The following is a 20,963-nucleotide window of genomic DNA, read 5'->3' as shown; positions in this document are numbered from 1 at the left end:
TCCATAGCAAAGCCAGTCTTATTAAAGTTATATATATTCTCTGGCAGAATTCTATACTTGATAATTATATTTCTTAAGATCTTAAATTAATTCTTCATAATCTACTGATCTTTGTACTTAGTATAGTTATAATTATAGTGTCTGAAATAGCAGCTTTAAAGCTCTGAACAGAATGCCACTAGATTTGACACTCAGTTCTTGCCAATATGTAGAGAGAGATTGATGGAGATAGTGAAATTTTATATAGTAAGAAGATAATTAGCTGTATCTTCAATCAACACAGACTAAAAAAAGATTTCTTATTTAGCTTAGTCCAGTACTTATTTAACTAGTCTATCTTCTTTAGCAGAAGATAATTTGTGTGAATTTGCATATAAATTCACTTATGAAGCTCATTCTTTTAGTCAGTTATAGAGTGTAGTGTAGAGAATATTATAAACTCTAGCAGCTTCATGAATAGAGATAATTTCTTGATTTTTAATAGATTTTATCACAAGTTCAAGTCTTCCCTCTGTCTCAATTGAATTTGAAGAATTTTTATTGTAAATTGGTGACATAATTGTGTGTTGAAGTGGATTCGTGGAAGAGTTCTTTAATTAAGTGGAATTTTGAAATGGTGATTGGTTTGCTTGAGTGATCAGCTCACTTGGGAATTATGTTAGTTAACTAGTTATTATTAACTAATAAATGCATTTTTAAATAAAAAAGTTATAAAGATTTAAAAAAAAATTAAGCATTTGAAAGAGAACTTTAAGCAGAATTGTAAATATTCTTATTATATCTCTGAAAAACATCTTATTATTATTATTAGTATTACTTTAAAAAAGCAAACATCGTATAGGGCAGGTAATTACAGATTACTCTGCACTAGACTGCTATTATCTGGAACTGCATGTCAAACAAGCCATGGCTACCCAGAAATCCACTGATAATGCTGAAAATAAGATCAGCATCCTGGAGGTTGACACTTGTGTGAAAAGTGGAAAGCAGCATGCTGCAGAGTTAGGGATGAATGTTGAAGTATGAGTTTGACAATATGTCTTCAGTCTTTTGGCCCACATTCTTTCTTAATATCAACTTGAGGCGTGACTGAGTCTCCATGTGCAATTAATCTTTGAGAATATGTCAGTCTTGCTAACTATGGCTCATCATTGGAACACTTTGCAGGATTTTCTTCTTCCACGGACTCTGACACAGAGATTAGCTAAAGGAGCCTTGCCGCCCAATACTTCCATCCAAAAAGATGCATTGCTGGCAATCACAAAGGCAGCAACAGTCTTTGTATCATATCTTTCTTCCAAGTGAGTAATAGTAATGCACTTCCCATCTTTTCTCACTAGCTCCTGTAACTAACATAAGTTTGGTCTCCCAGTGCGAATGAGGAAACAGAAAAGAAAACAATCACCCCACAAGATGTTCTATCTGCACTGAAAGAAATTGAATTTGACTCATTCCGTCCCCAGCTGGAACAAGAATTGGTTATCTATATGGAAACCACTGTGCAGAAGCGACAAAGTAAGAATGAGAAGAAAAGCCAAGGAAATGCATCAGATAAGGAGAAAGCTAGTGTTAATGATGGCGACAAGGAGCCAATTATCAAGCGACAGAAGAGGGACAATGAGCAACGCACACCAGAGACAGGCCACCACAGACATGTCAAGAATTCAGAGGTAACTTATTCTTTACAGGCATGCGGGATCATGCCGTACAATGAGGAAAGCGGGCTGCACACAGATGATACTGAAGAGGATGATGCTGAAGAAGAAGAGGAGGAGGAGGAGGAAGAGGAGGAGGAGGAGGAGGATGATGATGATGATGATGATGATGATGGTGACAATGATGATAGTGACACTCAAATGGCTGGCGTGGCAGAGAAGCAAGTGAATGATGATGGTAATGATGCAACTGAAGAGCAGGAACTTTCTGAAGATAGCAAGAGTGATATGGTGAGGAAGAAACACTTCAACCTAGATTCTGGGATAGACAGTGAGAGCGATTGATATTGGTATTTCTTATTCTTTTTCCTTGGGTTGGCTTATGGCAATCGGGTTGCCTGGATTGGTCAGTATGTCATGAATATATAACATACACACATTGTATTCAGCCCATACTACTTCTACCCTTTTTTACCTGTGTTGCGGCCTGAGCTTGTCGCTAGAACTGGAACTAGCTGATTTCAGCGATTGCCTATATCTAACAAGGTGTACATCTCTACACCAGAAGGCACCACCGGATGATGCTGCCCCTTACATGTATTGGGGGTTTAACAATTTGGCCTGGATGATATTGGCAAAAAGCTATTATATCATAACACTAGCATTTAACAGCAAGCATTCATGTAGGTATTGCAACATATTCACAAATAGGAACCGAGAAAAACAGATGGCCACCCCCAACGAGTACAGACACAATTCCAAACAAGAACATCCTCTAGTTGTGCAGGTGGGGTTTTATTCAAACACCACAATGCCGGGAAATGCGCGCAGGGACGGTGGTTTGCTTGTGAAGTCTTTGATCTCTCCATCATGTCCTTTTCTCTCAATTTTTATTACTGCAGGATATTCCTTCATACCAATGAAAATTACTGGTCTTGAACTTAACAGAAGGACAAGAATTTCAATCACCCAGGAGCCTAAGAACAAATGTTAACTGCTCTAAGATCATCAACTCCAAACCTAAGGACGGATGATATCTATAAGAATGGCCTAAAGGCATCAAAGTAATATAGGGATAGAGCAGAATCTAATCCGTCATTCATTAGTTCGGCTAATGAGGATCTTTTGCATATCAGCAGGTATTCTGCCTATAGGCGAAATAATCTCGGTGTCGTTCCACGGGGTAGTGGCTGGGGGATGGGATGTAGACGACGCTACCAACTCGGGGAACATGGGACCATTATTTCGTGCCGCACCCGGGGATATTGGATGCATAATTGTTGAGACTTGCATGTCAGGGAAAGTGTTCTTGACGTTATTTTTCTCACCCTGATTACTCGGCTTGCTAACGCGGAAATTTGATGGGAGCTTTCTTTGAGGTGGGGATTTGTTCGTATGTGGAATCCTGCGCTGTCTGGGGGGCTTCTCTGCTTTTCTGTCAAGGGGCTTTTTGAGAGGATGGTATTTGGTAGCGGGATTTGCAGGCATTTCGACTGGGGTTATATGCGTCCTTGCTTTGGGAGCCATGACTATGGAAGGAGGAACCACAACAGCGATACTATTGCCGTGTCCTTGCTTGAAGCTTTCAGCTTCTGCCGAGCAGGCAGCAAAAGTTTCATCGCCGGTATCGTTCCATCGTTTCAAACCCACAAGTTCGGCAACCTCATCACAATCACCCTGGACCACGAGATCCCAACAGTGTTCAAAGTCTCTTCCAACAGGAGCCGAATCGTGATTTATCCACATGGTAATTCCATCTTTTCTCCCTTGGACTACACGGCACATCTCTTTAACGATACGGCGGACTCCCGGGATTTTTAAACTCGTCCCAACTACCACCAAGGCATCGGGTCTTGTCCGTAGATCAGCCCTCACCACAGATCCAATCGCTTCTTCATCAGGGTTATGTTCATTATAGAGCACAATTCGAGGTCGTAACTTCCCAACGCCCCGGCTCCGCTGGCCCGTACTCATGCGATGAGAATCTTCTTCACAACATTCAGGGCAGAGAGGGGGATCAGGCCCCTGGAAGAGGTGGGCTTTGAAATCTGATGTATGTCTACACTTTTGACATATCATTTTCTTCAAACCGCCATGGAGCTGGATAGTGCGCGGCCATGGGGCCTTCGAATTCAGAGGAACTTCGGTAGTTAACGGCGGCAGTGATGTGTCAATACCGTCTATGTTTTGTGTGTATAAACGCAGCAAACGATCCTCCTTCGCAAGCCGCGCCAATAGGTGATGAAAAGCTGAGGGCTTTGCGGTGGCCGCCATATCTGACAACAAACGAACCATATCATGAAAAGAAGAAGTCATCGTGCTGTCCAGATAAACCGACGCGTCGAAAAGTTCTTTCCCGGATGCTTTCAATTTATGGTCTTTCCGAAGCGTTTTAAATAATCCGTGCGACGATCGGAAGTCAGGAACTATAGCGATGGCTATTTTAGTATTTGCACAGTCTCCTAGATTAATGGGTGCGGACAAGATACATACTGCCAGCTGAAACCGAGATTCCAGCTCCGGCGACAACCACAATTTTTCGTTTATTTTGGAGCGCTGAGACCAGCAATTCCAGGTGATCGTTCTGATCCTTGTGCGACACAAGGCCTAGGTCAAGATGTCGCGATATCCGAGGTTTTGGTGGCAACGCACGCCTTCTCCTATTATTGGTATTCTTATTGGTGCTTGTTGGCGGTCCCGGAGTTGGTGGCATCGGTGGTTCGGAGACTATGGGTGGAATGATTCCGAGGCCTTGGGAAGTAGGAGGGGATGGATAGAACTCTGACGGAGGAACTGGAGACATTGGCGGAGAACTCAGGTTCGACGAAGTGTCTGAAAGGTCGTAGGCCTCCATCTTTGTGGTGTTCTTGGATTAATTGCAGTGACTGGGTGGAAGACACGATTTCAGTTTCGCGAAGGAGGAACTGAATAAGAGCACAATGAGAACAAGGAGATACCGATGACCAGTAACCATATCACTAACTAAGCATAGGCAATAATTGAGATGAAGAAGCTAGGGATTATGAATTGGTAGTTAGGGTCAAGCTTTGAAAGACAACCCACTCTGTACGTAGAGCTTGGTAGTTAACGTAATCCACATACGACCCCGGCCACCCAAACGAGTCGGCCACCAAATTCAAAACATCAATTTTCTAATCAAGCCACTTCAACGTGCAATTATGCCACCAATTCGCAAGAAAAATGCAAGAAACTCTATAGAGATAGAGAGGAAGCTTGAACTTGCAATAAATACTATTAAAAAAAAGAAGTAGCCTCAATTTATGAGACTGCATATCTGTGTGAGATGCTTTACACTCCTCTGTAGGATTGGTTCAGGGGTGTGAGGACCGCGATCCTTCTGACTGAGCTGGCGGACCGGTGGAAGGTTGTTCCAGGGCGAAGCCCTAGACCCTAGCTGGAGGATTCACTAAAGAGATAAATGTTTATTTAACACAGAAGCTTATTGTGTGTATTTAGCAAGCCCTCACCCTGAACCCTTTTTCTAAAACCTGCCTTAGTATTTCATTATTATAGCTACCTAGTTGACAACAGGGATTCTCCTCCTACAGCACCTAGCTGAGCTCTTAATATAATACTATGACCTACAACATCTTTAATTCTTCAGAGATTCACAGTTAAAATCTCAAATAAACAAACAAACTGTTAGGGAACCTAATATAGGTTTTATGGGCTTTCCCAGTTCAGGGATATAAAAGAGCTAAGTAAGTCTAATGCCCACAACTAATAGGAGGAAGTTGTGTGTAGAATATAGAAGTTCTCTACCTAGAAGACTGAACACTGAGGTTTCTATGATTTGTGTGAATCATGTGATTCTTATATATTCAGAGTTATAAATCACACAAGTTCCTCTAAACATCTGACATCATCTGATACTTGATTAACCTACATTTGTAACACTATCTTCTTTTTCAGAAATCTTAAACTTTAAGATATAGAGTTACTGAAGTGATTTTTTGTACATTATTATAACTCTCTTGTCATTAGTAAAATATTGTAGATTTTGAAATATGCAGGCCTTTGCATTTCTACTACTTGTCTTATATAGATGTTTTATATATGTATCACTGCTGGTTACAGTAGGTATTCTACATTGTAGAACATTAATTATCTTATTATAAATATTTAATATTTTGTCATATTATTGTCTTGATTTATCAGCTTGTTTTTAATCAGATTTAATTACTATATTATTTGTTGTCTATTATTATATTGTTTATCAATAAGTTGTAGATCTAACTACTTTAAGATGTTATGATTATCTTTGTAAAAATTCATTTGTAAATCTCTTACATGAATAAGAATTCATCTATAATTTCTTATGTAAATAAGAACTTGCTGCAAATCTCTGATACAAAACAAATAATATATATAAGAGTCAAGAGTTTTAGTTTACAAGCTGTTGGAAGTTGCATGTGTTCTCACAAAATATTAAGCCATATGTTTATAAGCACATATAAAAGACTGTTACTACATAAATTTCTTGCTGAAAGTTAATGGCAATCTTGTTTACAAGTTATATATAGTTGTCAGAATACTAGATTTTTTATCTTGTGTACTTTTTTCTATATATATTTCTTCTAGAGATTTATTATCATACTGATTCACATATATAATTCTCATATTTTGCTACTTTTTTTTGGTGATGCTTAACAATAATATTAATATAAAGGAGCTAATCTTCTGAAACCTATAAATCTGAAATACTAGCTGAAAATCAATCTGAAGAACAAACTCAAGTTTATAAGAAAGTAACTAATCTTGATATTTTATTTGTTTTAACTGTCAACAAAACTGAAATAAGCACTATAATCTTAAAGAAAGAGTCTACTTTAATATCAAAAAATGAAATTCAAAAGCTTTGTAGAAAGATTAAACTATTAAAGAAAATAATAAAATAACAAAAAAAGTTAAATACTCTTTAAATTATCTAAAAATACTTGTGAAGTAAATTTCTTGATATAGTTATTTTTAATTCAATATCTGTAAAGTATTTGTCAGTCTTAAGATTACTACAACATATACAGTTCTATCAAACTAGCATCTATGTAAAATATTACTGTTTTATCTGCAATATTAAATTTATTTATAACACAAGCAAACTAAATAATAAGAAAATTCTTGTGTATGCTCTTACAGAACTTGATTATATTAAAAAAAATCTTTAAAAAACTTATTGTAAAAATAATTTACTAAAGAATAACTGAACTGATCTTAAGAAATTTCTATATATAAGACTAGAAGATTTAGCAAACTATATATAAAGCTCTTAACAAGCAATCTTTAATCTTTGCAAAAGTTTGAATGAAACTAATTACATTTATTATTAATAATTTTTAGAGCTCACAACAAAAATTGGTGAAAAATTTGAGAACTTTGTGAAAATAAAGAAGAATTTATTTATATAAAACTTGAATAAGCTTATGTAAATTAAACTGAATGAATAGTTAAAGCTATCAGATGATATTAATAATATAATAGCACTGACTAGTGGAGCGGGGTACAATGAGATGCCTCATCAAAGTAGGCGAGTTGGTTGATATGGTGAGAGCACAAGAAAGGTGAAAAATCACCACATAGTAAGGGTATGGTTGAGTAGTAAGTGTAGAGATAGATATGTCCTAACAGATGCCTAAGCTTGCAAGGAGTAATAGTACTAAAGAGCCCTGTACTAACACAGGCAGCTCTAAAAAGAAACAGTAGCAAGTTTCATGAACAAGAAATCTTCATATTCTCTAACTAATAACTGAACTAGTAGTAAGGAACAAGTGTGTAGAAAAGAGCTATGGTGCATGAAGGTAATAAGCCAGATGCAGGGGCTACAGATGGTTTATATAGCTCAAGAATAGTAGCTTTGGGGTGGTTTGCGCCTCAGACCAGAACAACCTTTGTTCTAATGAGGTACCGGAATCCCCACTACACTAGTTAGCTCTAACCAAGTATGTTAGTAGTTTCTATAAAGAATATCTTATATATAAAGTCTACAATCTAGTTAAAAGTACTTGCAGAGATATAAAGATCAAGAGCTCAAGACTATAAATAAATAAGAGAAGTTAACTTTAAAGATCTACTTAAAAGATAAAGAGAGATCTTATTAAGAACTATAAAGTCTTAATAAAGAATAAAAAGTGCTTTAAGTGTAATTAAAAAAAGTAACTTGTAAAAAACTCTTTCAAGAAGAAGAAAAGTAGTAACTAGAAAGTTGAGAAGCTGTAAGTAAATAGAATTAATATAATAAAGTTCTTCAAGAACAGTTTTCTTGCTCTTCTCTCAGATATAGTCAACTATTTATTAATTAAAGCTTGGTTATGAATATTTCAGACCTTATCTAATAAGATTATCTAACTACTCTTCTGATTTATACTATTTCTGTAATTGTGTTAAAAATCTAAAGCATCTACTATTAGATTGCTCAGCTTATCAAACTGAAAAAAGAACAATTTAACAAGAACTTGATATTTCTCAATGTTAGAAGAACTGGTCATGATTATGTGAGTTTTCCCAGAAAAAGATATAAAAGAGCTAAGTAGATCTGATGCTCACAACTGATGAGAGAGTGTTGTGTGTAGAATATAAGAATTCTCTAACTAGAAGACTGAATATTGAGGTTCCCATGATCTGTATAAATTATATAATTCTTATATATTCAGAGTTGGAGTCATGTGAGTATCTCTGAATATCTGATATTATCTGATGCTTGATTAATCTAAATTTATATTTGTAATACTATCTTCTTCTTTAAAGATCTTGAACTGTTAGAAGAACCAGTCATAGGTCATACAGATTTTCCCAGAATTAGAAGTACAAAAGAGCTAAGTAGGTACAATATCTGCAACTGGTAAGAGAGAGTCATGCATAGAATGTAGAAGTCCTCTAACTAGAAGACTGAATACTGAGATTTCTATAATTCATGTGAATTATGTGATCCTTATATGTTCAGAGTTGGGGTCATGTGAATACCTCTGAATATTCAATATTGTTTGATGCTTGGTTGGTCTAGATCTATATTCATAATACTATCCCCCACCAGAAGCCTCAGACTCTGAGACATAGGGCTACTGAAGTGATTTTTTGTACATTATTGTTGTGGCTCTTCTGTTATTAGTAAAGCATTATAGGTTCTTAAATGTACAAGCTTTTGCATTTCTATTGCTTGTTTATATAAACATTCTGCATGTATATTACTACTAGTTGTAGTAGATATTCTTTGTTGTAAAACAGTAACTGTTTTATTACTAAAGTTCAGTGTTTTGTCACATACTTATTTCTTTATTTGTTTGTCTGTTTAGTTGCTATATTGCTTGTTATCTGTTGTCACATTGTCTATCAACAAATCATGAGACTAGCAACTTTAGTGCATTATAGTACAGATATAACTAGAGATCTTCTTGTTCTTGTTCCTCTTTTCTTCTTCTTTCTGTTTCACAATCTCATTCTGGCTTATGATCTCTATCATATTGTCAATTCAGATTCCCATTACAAACAAAGACAAAGATATTTTCCCATGTTTCATTTATATGTATTTTATGTTTACCAATCACCTTGAAGAGAAGTTGCCTTGTGTGTGGAACAAAGAAAAGAATTCTTGTAAACACTACCTAGAGTGTGTTACTCATAAATATCACAATGTACAAGATTTTTGATTTATTTTCTTTGCTATTCTAATATGAGTATAGGTTTATGAATCTGCAACTAGCCTCATCTGCAAATTATTACATCTTCAAGTGGTTTATCTAGATCTTGATTCTACTAATTCTGAACAGGCAACTCTCACAAGAGAGATGTGCAGTTTGATGTGTGATTATCTCAGTCTAGACCCTGGTGCATCAAAGCATCAAAAGAGATCTGCTAGAAAAACAGACTTCTCACATTGTTATGCTCCATCTTCTATTGCAGGTCCTTTCAAAAGACATCATCATTGTTCAATACTATTAGCTGATGACATCATCCATGTTTCTTCTGATACCAATGTTCAAGAATCTCTACATCTTCTTACTTCTCTTTGTGCCAGAATGTCTCAAATCTAGATTAAAATCAGAAACATGCAAGTATCTATTGACCAGCTTGCTACATACCTAACTAGTAGAATGAAAGAGCTTTGTGATATAATTGAAAGTGGTTTTATATATTTGCTCTATTGTCTTTGCTTGTTTGTTCCAGACTAATTGCTGTATAGACCAACATTACTTCTTTTGTTGATGATCTTACTAATGCTGTTACTTCTGATTTTCATAGCATTATGAAGATACTTCATTCATCTTAATGTTCTTCAGCTGTCATACTATCCATCACCATACTAAATGTACCTGCAACACTCAAGCTCTGCTCATCTATGGCAAGTTCACCATCATCATAGCTGCATCTTGAACACTCTTGTGGTACATCTTCTTGCTATTAAATTCTTTATTTTATTGGTGTGTCATGATCTTCATGTTTGTTTCATATCATATTTATCTTTTTTAATGTATGTAGGTTTGTTTATCTTCTTGTAGTTATATCTTTTTCTTAGATAATTCTTAAGAATCTCTTGTGTGTTTTTGAGATTTTTCTCAGATTCCCACATCAATTTCTTAATAAAGAATTCTTTTCACTTTACTAGATAATATCTCTTGCAGTAGTGTACTTTATTGTCTAAGATTTTATCTACATCCCACTTATAATGATTGTCTACCAGTACTGTGGAAGAATATGCTGGCATTTCACTCTTTCTTGTGTGGTACAGTTCCAAAAATGAGACATGGAAAACATTATAAATCTGATAGCTTGAGGGGAGGTTCAGCCAATATGTGTTATTTTTTACAGCCTTTACTATTAAGAAAGATCTATAGTACTTGTTGTCTAACTTTTTACAAAAATGTATTATTTGTAGGTTTCTTGATAACAACATCACTTTGTCACCAGATGCATACATCTTATCTTAACATCTTCAGTTATAGAATTATACTTGGTTCTTTTTTGCTTTCATCAAACATTCTACCAGACTATCTTTTAATATGAAGATCATCCTCAGTCTTCCATCAGATATTATCTGTGTGTTATTGTTATTATTAATTAACTTCTGAATCTTATCTAGTTTCCTAGATTCAAAGCTGTACATTGCTTTAAACAGGAATATATGCATTACAGAGTGTTCTAATCTGTTGTATGCAAATTCTGCATACATAAGTTACTTCTTCTAATTATCTTGTTTATAACTATAATAGATACAGAAATATTTCTTCAAGATCTTGTTCAGTGCCTATGTTTAACCATTTATTTGTAGATGGAATGCCATGCTAAGTTTTTATCTAACTTTTATGTGAAAATATAGCTCTGACTAGTATTCACCTGTGAAAACAGATCCCCAGTTCAAAACAATATTATTTAGAAATTCAAAGTCTTTAAACATTCTTCTTAACAGAGAGTTTACTATCTCTGGCATATTAATCTTCTTTCTACATACAAGAAAACATGCAAGCTTTGTAAATTGATTCACAATAATCAGAACTGCATTATATAGATTTCTTTTCTCTTTACTCAGAAAGAGATATATTATAAAGTTCATGAATATTAAATATTAAAGATTACTGAATGTCAGCAATAATGCAAGCAACTTATATAATTTGTGCATTGAAGTTTTTTCTTGTTAGCAGGTTTAGCATTCACATATATATATCTGAACATCTTGTCTTATTAATTGCCAATCATATTTTTGCTAGAGCAAGATAAATATCTTTACCATACTAAAGTGACCTGCAAATAAGTTATTATGATGAACTTGAAGTAGTTTCTGTCTTAGAGCCAGATTATTAGAGATGTAGATTCTGCTACTCTTCATTAAAAGATCTCATTTATTTATTTTTCACTCTGACTGCTGAGATTCTGCCTCAGCAAATCTTACTTGTACAGAAAGATTGTCTCTCTGCACTTCTAGCAGCAGATTTAATATACTTATAGTTAATTCATTATAAATCTTTTGTCTTTTGTTACTATATTTACATATATATGGAAAATCCAGAATTTTCTGTAATTTCTTTGTTGAGTCTTTCTAGCATCTCTAGCTGGTGCTTCCTGAACTGACTTAATTATCTTGATGCTACCAGATCTTCTCTGCACCATCTCTACTTCACTGCTTTGAACAGCACAAGCAGCACATACTTAAATATCTTTTTTATTAAAGAAAGTTTCTTTAAATGAATCTCACTCTGGAACATTATCTGTGTAATATTGTTTGAGTATATATATCAGCAGACTAATGTCTTCTTCTAGTTTGATATAATCTGGTCTTTGTGATAATATGTTAGCTAGGTTATACTTTCTAGAGTAGTAGAGAATCTTAAAGTTATATATCTCAAGAATCTCTATTCATCTTATATGCTGTTGTTGTACCACCTTATTTATGAACTTCATAAATAAATAAAGATTTACATGATCTGTATTAATCTCTACAGAATACTTTATTTCTTCTAAATACTGTTATCAATAAACAAATACTTAGATAATGGCCAGCATCTTCTTATCCAGCATGCCATAGACTTATTAAGTCTGGTTAAACTTGAATGACCAGTAGACAACTAAGTGCCACTTATTATTAAACAGCTGTAGTAATATTATGCTTGCAGTATATTCTGAAGTATTTATCTCCAGGCATATTCTATATTCTAGATTATAGTGGTGGATGATAGATTCTCTGAAGAAGACTATTTTCAACTTATAAAATACTTTTCTGACAGTAGATATCAGAAGAAATAGTTTCTTCTTTTATCTATTTTTGCTGTTTTTCAAGAGATCTATTAATGACACTATAATAACTGAGTACTTTCATATGAACCTCTGATAGAAGTTTGCAAAACTCAGAAATATCTGAATATTATGAAAACTTTATAGTAAGAGCTATTCTATAATTATCTGTACCTGCTTTGGGTCTATCTTAATATCTTTATTATCAATAATATATCTGAGGTATGAGATCATTTATCTTTTGAAAGCATAATTAGCAAGCTTTGCAAATAACTGATATTCTCTTAAATGCTTCATAACTAGTCTAACATATTTCTTGTGCTCTCTTTCTAAGGCAAAGAAAATAAGAATATTATCTAGATAAACTATACAGCATATGTCAACCAGGCCTGCCAGTGCTCTATTGATATAGAACTAAAAGATTGCTGATGTGTTTGATAACTTAAAAGACATGACAAAATACTTAAAACTTTCAAACTTTGTACAAAATATGGTCTTCTATTTATCTTCTTCTTTGATTCTAATCTGATGGTAGGCATTATATAGATCTATCTTGAAAAAATAATGTGCTTCTGCTAACCAGCTTAACATCTTGTCTATCAATGGCAAAGAGTAATGATTCTTCACTGTGGCTGCATTAAAATCATGATAATCAATACAGAGTCTGAGTTCTTTATTAATCTTAAGTGCAAACAATACTGAAGCCTCTGCCAGACTTTGTGACAGATATATCCAACTCTTGCATAACTTGTTCTTGATATATTCTTGTAAAGTCTCTGTTTGCTTGAGTGATAGTTTATAAATTAGTATGTACAGAGACTTGCAGCCATCTTTAAGAATAATCAGATAACTAATCTTTATTAATTCTAGCAACTCTGCTGCTTTTTCTTCTGAGAAAATATTTTTATAGTCTTTTAATTACTTAGATACTTCTGTCAAAACTTAATTATTGTCTGATGCAAAAATAGCATAAGAGAGTTTATTCTTGATGTGCACTGCTTAGAGAAATCTATTTGTATTTAGAAGTTCTATTATTTTCTCTAAGAGTTAGTAATATTATATCTTGTTCTTTCAGTTTATATCTGGGTTAAAATCTTCTAATCACAGCATGCCTAAAACTATATTCATGTCAATTATGTTAATTATCACAAACATACATCTTACTATCTTTGTGATCCCCATAAAGTCTGTTATAATAAGTTGAGTCTTGTAGATGCTGTATCAATCAGTCTCAGCTCTATTCAATATTTTAATAACTTTCATGGGCATCTCTGATTGATTTCAGTCTAATTAAGGTGCTAGTTTATAGAAGATACTATCCACTGTAGTACCTGAGTTTAACAGTACAGCTTGCTCTATAAGACTATCTAACAGTATAGTCAGTATGACTGACAGATATATACTGTATCTGCTTGTCTTTTCTATTGAATTAACACTCTGTCTTTCTAATGTTTGATCTAAGTCTTGCATGAGCTTTACAGCTCTAGTCTTTATCTGATTCTTATTCTTTTCATCTGTTCACTAGAACTTCTTAAAGTCATTCATACAGAACTTTACTCTATAGCTTGATTAACTATATCTTAGATAGAGCTCTTCATTTATTTATTATTTGTGTTTCTCTTCTAATATTTTTAAAAGTAGTTTTATCAGTATCTTCTTTATTTATAAATAATCTTCTTTATTGTCTTGTTGAGATGCATCTTTCTCTTAAGAGATAGAGATTTTTTATTTCTTCTTACTTTAATTCTTATTCCACTAACTTTGTTTCTTCTTTTCTAGAATGAACTTAATAAGCATTGCTTGTTCTTATAGTTCCACAGCTGTTTTTGATTGATGTTGCAGTTTATTAAGTTCAGTCCAGATAATTAATCTGAGCTTCATTTATAGAAAGAGTATACAAAAAGATTTATCTGATAGACTGTCCAGATTCTGCTCAAGTTCAGTAATGTACATAAAAAACAAGAGTATGAACTGATTTTCTTATTGAACAGCATTATAATAGTACTGTATTATATCTTAACTGCACATTATTTTAGATTCAACATTATTCTTACACCACATCTCAAATTCACTTCATAATATGAGTACTTGTTCTCTCTTTATCTCTAGCATCTGCTAATGCATTTGAGATTTGTCACAAAAATAACTGAATGCTTAATTAATTCTGATCACATCTGATGTCTTTCATAAGAATTTCTTCAGACAAAACTGCTCTCTTATTAAAGCTAACCACAATTTGCACTTGTCAAGTAATTTATTATAGTAGTAAGGTGCTTTTAGGGGCTTTATATTATTAAAATTATCTAACTCCTCTATCAGTCATGTGTGTAAGAGAAACTTTAAAGAAAAATCATTATTTATTATTCTCTGTTTGTATTCTATCTGCTTCTGCAGCCTGTATATCTTATTTTATTTACATATGTCTGCTAGATTCTTTTACAGATATGTTTTTTTTCTTTAAAGATCTTCTCTCTTCAGATTTCATTCAATATATTGAGAGATGTATCTCTATTGCTTATATTATCTGCTGGTGTCTTACTGGTAGTAGCTTCACTGCTACCAGCATCTTCATTAATATTCATCTTCTCCATATTGATATCTACCTCTGTCAGGTCTGCAATATAAAGTGTTGTCATGGTTTATCTTGTGGGTCTTGGTGATATCATACCAACTTAGGCAATTATATGTTGCCAGTGTTCAGAATATTAGAAGAACCAGTCATAGATCATGTAGGTTTTTCCAGAATTAGAGGTATGAAAAAGCTAAGTAGATACAATGCCTGCAACTGGTGAGAGGGAGTCATGCATAGAACATAGAGATTCTCTAACTAGAAAACTGAACACTGAAGTTCCTACAATCCATGCAAATCATGTGATTCTTATACATTCAGAGTTGGGGTCACATGAATACCTCTGAACATCCAATGTCATCTGATGCTTAGTTGGTCTAAGTCTATATTTGTGACAATATTGTCACAGTTTGTCTTGTAAATCTTGTTAGCATTGTATCAATCTAGACAATTATATATCAGAGTATTCAGAATATTAGAGAACCAGATGTAGAGTATGTGGGTTTTCCCAGAATTTAAAATATAAAAGAGCTAAGTAGATTCAATACCTGCAACTAATAAAAAAAAGTTATGTGTAAAATGTAAAGGTTCTCTAACTAGAAGACTGAACACTAAGATTTCCATAATCTGTATAAATTATATTATTCTTATACATTCAGAGTTGGAGATCATGTAAGTTTTCCCAAACATCTGATATTGTCTGATGCTTGGTTGACCTTGATCTATGTTTGTAACAAAGTAAATACTTTCCATCTGGATTTTATCTTGAATTAAGAGCAGTGATTTGTAAAACTTTCTCTATTAAAAAGATCTTCATATTACTTTATTATTGCTTATTCTTTTATCTTTTTTATATAAGTAAGAGATATATATCTCTTTAAACAAACTTGATTTAATTCTGTAGTTCTCTTTACTGCTAGATCAGCTTCTTCATTTCTATATATATTTACATGTGCAGGAACTCAGTGAAGATGTAGATTAATTGCTGATTTTTAATATACTTAGCAGTATTTCTTATAGATTGAAGATAATATAAGCTAGAATTAAGATCTTGATTCATAAGTCTCTAAATAGCAGCTTGACTATCAGAAAATACTCAAATATCTGATATTAATCTTGACTGAGATTGAGAGATAGAACTTGCTAATTTAAATACTTTATCTATAGCAAATAGTTCTGCATCAAAGTCTTTGACATATTTGTATAGATTCTATAAAAATCTAATATTATCTTGTAAATTGTATACACCAGCACTAGTATATCAATTTTCATCAGCTTTTGATCTATCTGAAATAGAGAATTAAAGATCTATTATCTAGATTTTTAATTTTATTTATATGACTATCTTTAGCTGTTTTCTTGTCTGATTCTTCAATTTAAACATCTATTAAATCAGCTAGGTTTTCAGATCAAGATGCATTCTATTTTGCTTTGATTTTCTTTATTTTTAAAAAGATAATATATTTGAAATCATTAAACAAATTCTGAACAGTTGACTTGAATACATTTTTTGTTTATTAATTTTTTTTTTTTTCTTCTAGTTGATATTTGTTCAATATATTTATTATTTAATTCTGATTGATTCTAATTTAAAAGCCTTCTCTAATCAAGATTAACACTATTATTATAAGATGAAAAGCTAGAAGATACTATTTCTCTGATTGTGTTAGAGAACCTAATATAGATTTCATAGGTTTTCCCAGTTTAAAAGTATGAAAAGGCTAAGTAGATCTGATGCCCATAACTGATAAAAGAAAGTTGTGTGTAAAATATAGAAGTTCTCTAACTAGAAGACTGAATGCTAAGGTTCTCATAATCTGTATAAATCATGCAATTCTTATATATTCAGAGTTATAGATTATATAAGGTCTTCTGAAAATCTAATATTATCTGATGTTTGGTTGATCTATATTTATAACACTATTCTCTTCTTCAGAGGTCTTAATCTCTAAGGCATAAAGTTATTAAAGTAGTTTTCTGTATATTGTTGTAGCTTTTATGTTATTAGTAAAGCATTATAAGTTCTTGAATATGCAAACCTCTGTATTTCTACTACTTGTTCATATAGACATTCTACATGTGTATTACTGCTGGTTGCAGTAGACATTCTGCATTATAACACATTAATTGTTTTATTATAAATATGTAGTTTTTTATCATATTATTGTCTTAGTTTGTTAGCTTATTTTTAATTAGATTTGGTTGCTATATTATTTGTTATCTATATCTGCAAAATACTTAACATCTTAAAATAATTAGATCTACAACTTATTAATTTTTATCTTTGTTCTTCTTCTACTTCTCTTCTTTCACTATATCTGATTTATAACTTTATGATATTGGTGATTCAAAGCCCTATTTTTAGTAAGAAGAAAGATGTCTTTTCATGTTTGATGTGTGTTTATTTCATGTTTGCTAATTATCTAGATGAAAAAAAGCTATGTATATAGAATAGAGAGAAAAACTCTTGTAAGCACTGTTTCAATTACTGTATTGTATCTTGACTATAAGTTATTGTGAATTTAATATTATTCTTACACCATATCTTCAACTTATTTTATTTTCAATATCTGCTAATGTATCTGAGATTTATTATAAAAGTAGCTGAATACTTAATTAATTCTGACAGCATTTGTTGTCTTGCATGGTAATTTTCTCAAGAAAAATTGCTGTCTTATTAAGACTAACTATAATTTACACTTATCAAATAATTTATTATAGTAATGATGCTTTTGAAGACTTCACATCATCAAAATTATCTGATTTCTTTATTAGTTATATGTATAAGAAAAACTCTGAAGAGAAATTATTATTTTCTAATCTTTATTTATATTTAATTTGCTTTTGCAGTTTGTGTATTTTATTTTATTTATATGTGTCTTCAAGATTCTTTGCAAATATGTCTTCTTTTCTTCAAGAATTTTTTCTCTTCTAGTTTTATTTAATGTATTTAAGAATACACTTTCATTATCTGTATTGTTAGCTGATATTTCACTAATAATTACTTCACCACTTCTAGTATTTTTATTACTCTTTGTTTCTCTTATATTAGTATTTATCTTTATTAAATCTACAATATAGAGTATTGTTACAGTTTGGCTTGTAAATCTTATTAACATTGTGCCAATCTAGATAATTATATGTTGGAGCATTCAGAATATTAGAGAATCTAATATAGATTTTGTGGGCTTTCCCTGATTTAAAAGTATGAAAGAGCTAAGTAGATCTAATACTTACAACTGATAATAGAGAGTTGTGTATAAAATATAAAACTTCTCTAACTAAGAGACTAAATACTGAGATTCTCATGATCTGTATGAATTATGTAGAATTTATATGTTCAGAGTTATAGATTATATAAGTTTCTCTGAACATCTGATGTTTTCTGATACTTAATTAGCCTACATTTGTAACAAGTAGTAAGCAAGTAACTGAGAAAGATAATTCAAGCATTTCTAGAAAAAAAATATAAAGCCAATAATATATATAGCAGAGTTATAAGAGATCAAAATAGCACTGAAGATAATACTAAAGCATGGCTAGAAAAGAACAGTAATCTTTACAGATAGTCAAGCTATAATTTAAGCTGCAGGAAATCTTCAAACAGAATATTAGATACATAATAATATTCTGAAAATATAAATACAAATTTAAAGCTGTAGCTACTTTCTATAAATAATCTAGATACTATTATATAAAGAGATTGAGAGAAATAAAATAGCAGATCAAATAGTAAAGAAAGTTATGAGCTGAAGAATAACATGCAATACAAGAGACAAAAGAATTTAAATTAACATAAATTATACAGCTAAAAAGAGATCATATCTCAAGATATTAAATTGCATGAAGAGAAAAACCATGATGTATATAATAAACATGTGGAAAAAGAATTAACAAAATAAAAGCACTGGCTGAATTCTCTATAATATAGTACTAAAATTAATCAAAAATATTATCAAGATTCATACTTATTATTATTATTATTATTATTATTATTATTTCTTATAGTGTTATGCAGTCAGTGACTATGAAGACTAGCTAACAGCTTCTCTGTTAGGATTTACTTAGTATACATTGTAGAAACTGAATAAAGAAAAAAATTCAAAGTATTTCAAGGTAATATGAGATGTTCTTTCACCACAAAAGTCAAATAGCAGATAGAGCATAATATTAATTTTAAAGAAAAATAATAATTCTTGTAGCAATGTGATACAAATCAAAAAGAAATAAAATTAACATATTTGGGAAAGCCACTATCTAGTAGCTATTCCAGTACATTTCAGAAATAAAACTAGCCATTTTAAGCCTAATTCAGTTTCAAAAATAAAAATTAAAGATAGTTAAGAAATATCAAGTTCTTGTTGAATTTTTCTTCTTTCAGTATAATAAGCTGAGCAGTCTAATAGTAGATGCTTTGGATTTTCAACACAATTACAGAAATAGCATAAATTGAAAGAGTGGTCAGATAATCTTATTAGATAAGATCTGAAATATCCATGACCAAGCTTTAATTGACAAATAGTTGACCATATCTTCTTAGATATAGAAAGAGTAGATGCTTTCCATCTGAGTTTTATTTTAAATTAAGAGTAGTATTTTGTAGAACTTTTTTTATTAAAAAGATCTTCAAACCACTCTATCATTACTTGTTCTTTTATTTGTCTTTTTATATAAGTAAAAGATATATATCTTTCAGAACAAACTTGATTTAATTCTGTAGCTTTCTTTGCTGCTAGATCAGCTTCTTCATTTTCATGTATATTTACATGTGCAGGAACCCAATGAAGATGTAGATTAATTTGCTGATTTTTAATAGACTTAGCAGTTTTTCTTATAGATTGAAGATAATATAAGCCAGAATTAAGATCTTGATTCATGAGTTTCTGAATAGCAGCTTGACTATCAGAAAACATCCAGACATCTGATATTGATGTTGATTGAAACTGAGAGATAGAACTTGCTAATTTAAATACTTTATCTATAGCAAACAGTTCTGCATTAAAGACTTCAAGATATTTTTCTAGATTCCATGAAAATCTAATATTATCTTGTAGATTATATACACCAGCACCAGCATATTGACTGTCTTTGGCTTTGAATTCATCTGAATAGAGAATTAAAGATTTATTATCTAGATTTTTAATTCTATTTATGTGACTATCTTTAGCTGTTTTCTTGTCTGAATTTTCAATTTGAATATCTATCAAATCAGCTAGATTTTCAGACCAAGGTGCATTCTATTTTGCTTTGATTCTCTTTGTTTTTAGAGAAGGTAATATATTTGAAATCATTGAACAAATTCTGAATAGTTGACTTGAATACTTTTTTTGTTTATTGATTTTTCTTCTTTTTCTTTTTCTTTTAGTTGATGTTTGTACAACATATTCATTGTTTAATTCTGATTGATTCCAATCTAAAAACCTTTTCCAATCAAGATTAACACCATTATTATAAGGTGGAAAGCTAGAAGATACTCTTTTTCTAATTGCATATTCTTTTGGCATTTTTAATAGTCTATAAGCATAGTTTCTGCATAGTCTATTAAACCTTACTTTAACAGGAGGAATAGCAGCTTCAATCTTCATAGCATAAATTGAAGGAGTTTTAAAAGCTCCTAGAACCTTCCTTAAAGCAGAGTTTTGAAGTTTCTCATACTTATAAAGAAGATTCTTTTGATTCTTCCACCAAATCTGAACACCATAATCAGCTACTGAAGTAATACAAATCAAGATTCATACAAAACTAACAAACCTAGTATTATTTATTCTGACTCAGATATAAACTAGAAATATAGATTTAAAGTAATTTCTAGCAAGAATATAAATCTCAAAAATAGAGAATGAGAGATGTAATTATAAAAAAGAGACTTAATTAGTGAAACACATTTTAATTAGCTATTTAATATACTATTAGCTTAGAGAGCTAGGTAGCTCACTAGTAAATGAGCTGCAGGTGCACTCTACAGTGCAGAGTTCAAATTCTTCAACTGGTACACCTTTTTA

At 31.9% G+C, this 20,963-nt stretch overlaps 2 protein-coding genes across 2 annotated transcripts; one reads left to right on the top strand and one right to left on the bottom strand.

Moving 5' to 3' along the window:
- Positions 1-906: 906 nt before the first annotated feature.
- Positions 907-2,121, top strand: D8B26_007375 (uncharacterized protein; the record flags this gene model as incomplete). Its single annotated transcript, XM_003066919.2, has 3 exons — positions 907-1,020; positions 1,168-1,301; positions 1,373-2,121. 3 exons carry the CDS (start codon positions 907-909, stop codon positions 1,998-2,000), a joined length of 876 nt encoding a protein of 291 aa, XP_003066965.2. The 3' UTR covers positions 2,001-2,121.
- A 203-nt stretch (positions 2,122-2,324) lies between these two features.
- On the bottom strand, positions 2,325-4,888 carry D8B26_007374 (uncharacterized protein). The gene is made up of 2 exons (XM_003066918.2): positions 4,149-4,888; positions 2,325-4,081 (listed from the first exon to the last, which is right to left on the bottom strand). Exons 1-2 carry the CDS (start codon positions 4,507-4,509, stop codon positions 2,751-2,753), a joined length of 1,692 nt encoding a protein of 563 aa, XP_003066964.1. The 5' UTR covers positions 4,510-4,888; the 3' UTR covers positions 2,325-2,750.
- Between the last annotated feature and the right edge of the window lie 16,075 nt (positions 4,889-20,963).

This window comes from Coccidioides posadasii, chromosome 4 (assembly GCF_018416015.2).
Source record: "Coccidioides posadasii str. Silveira chromosome 4, complete sequence".
Classification (NCBI taxonomy): domain Eukaryota; kingdom Fungi; phylum Ascomycota; class Eurotiomycetes; order Onygenales; family Onygenaceae; genus Coccidioides; species Coccidioides posadasii.
This window is presented reverse-complemented; position numbering and strand designations above follow the sequence as displayed.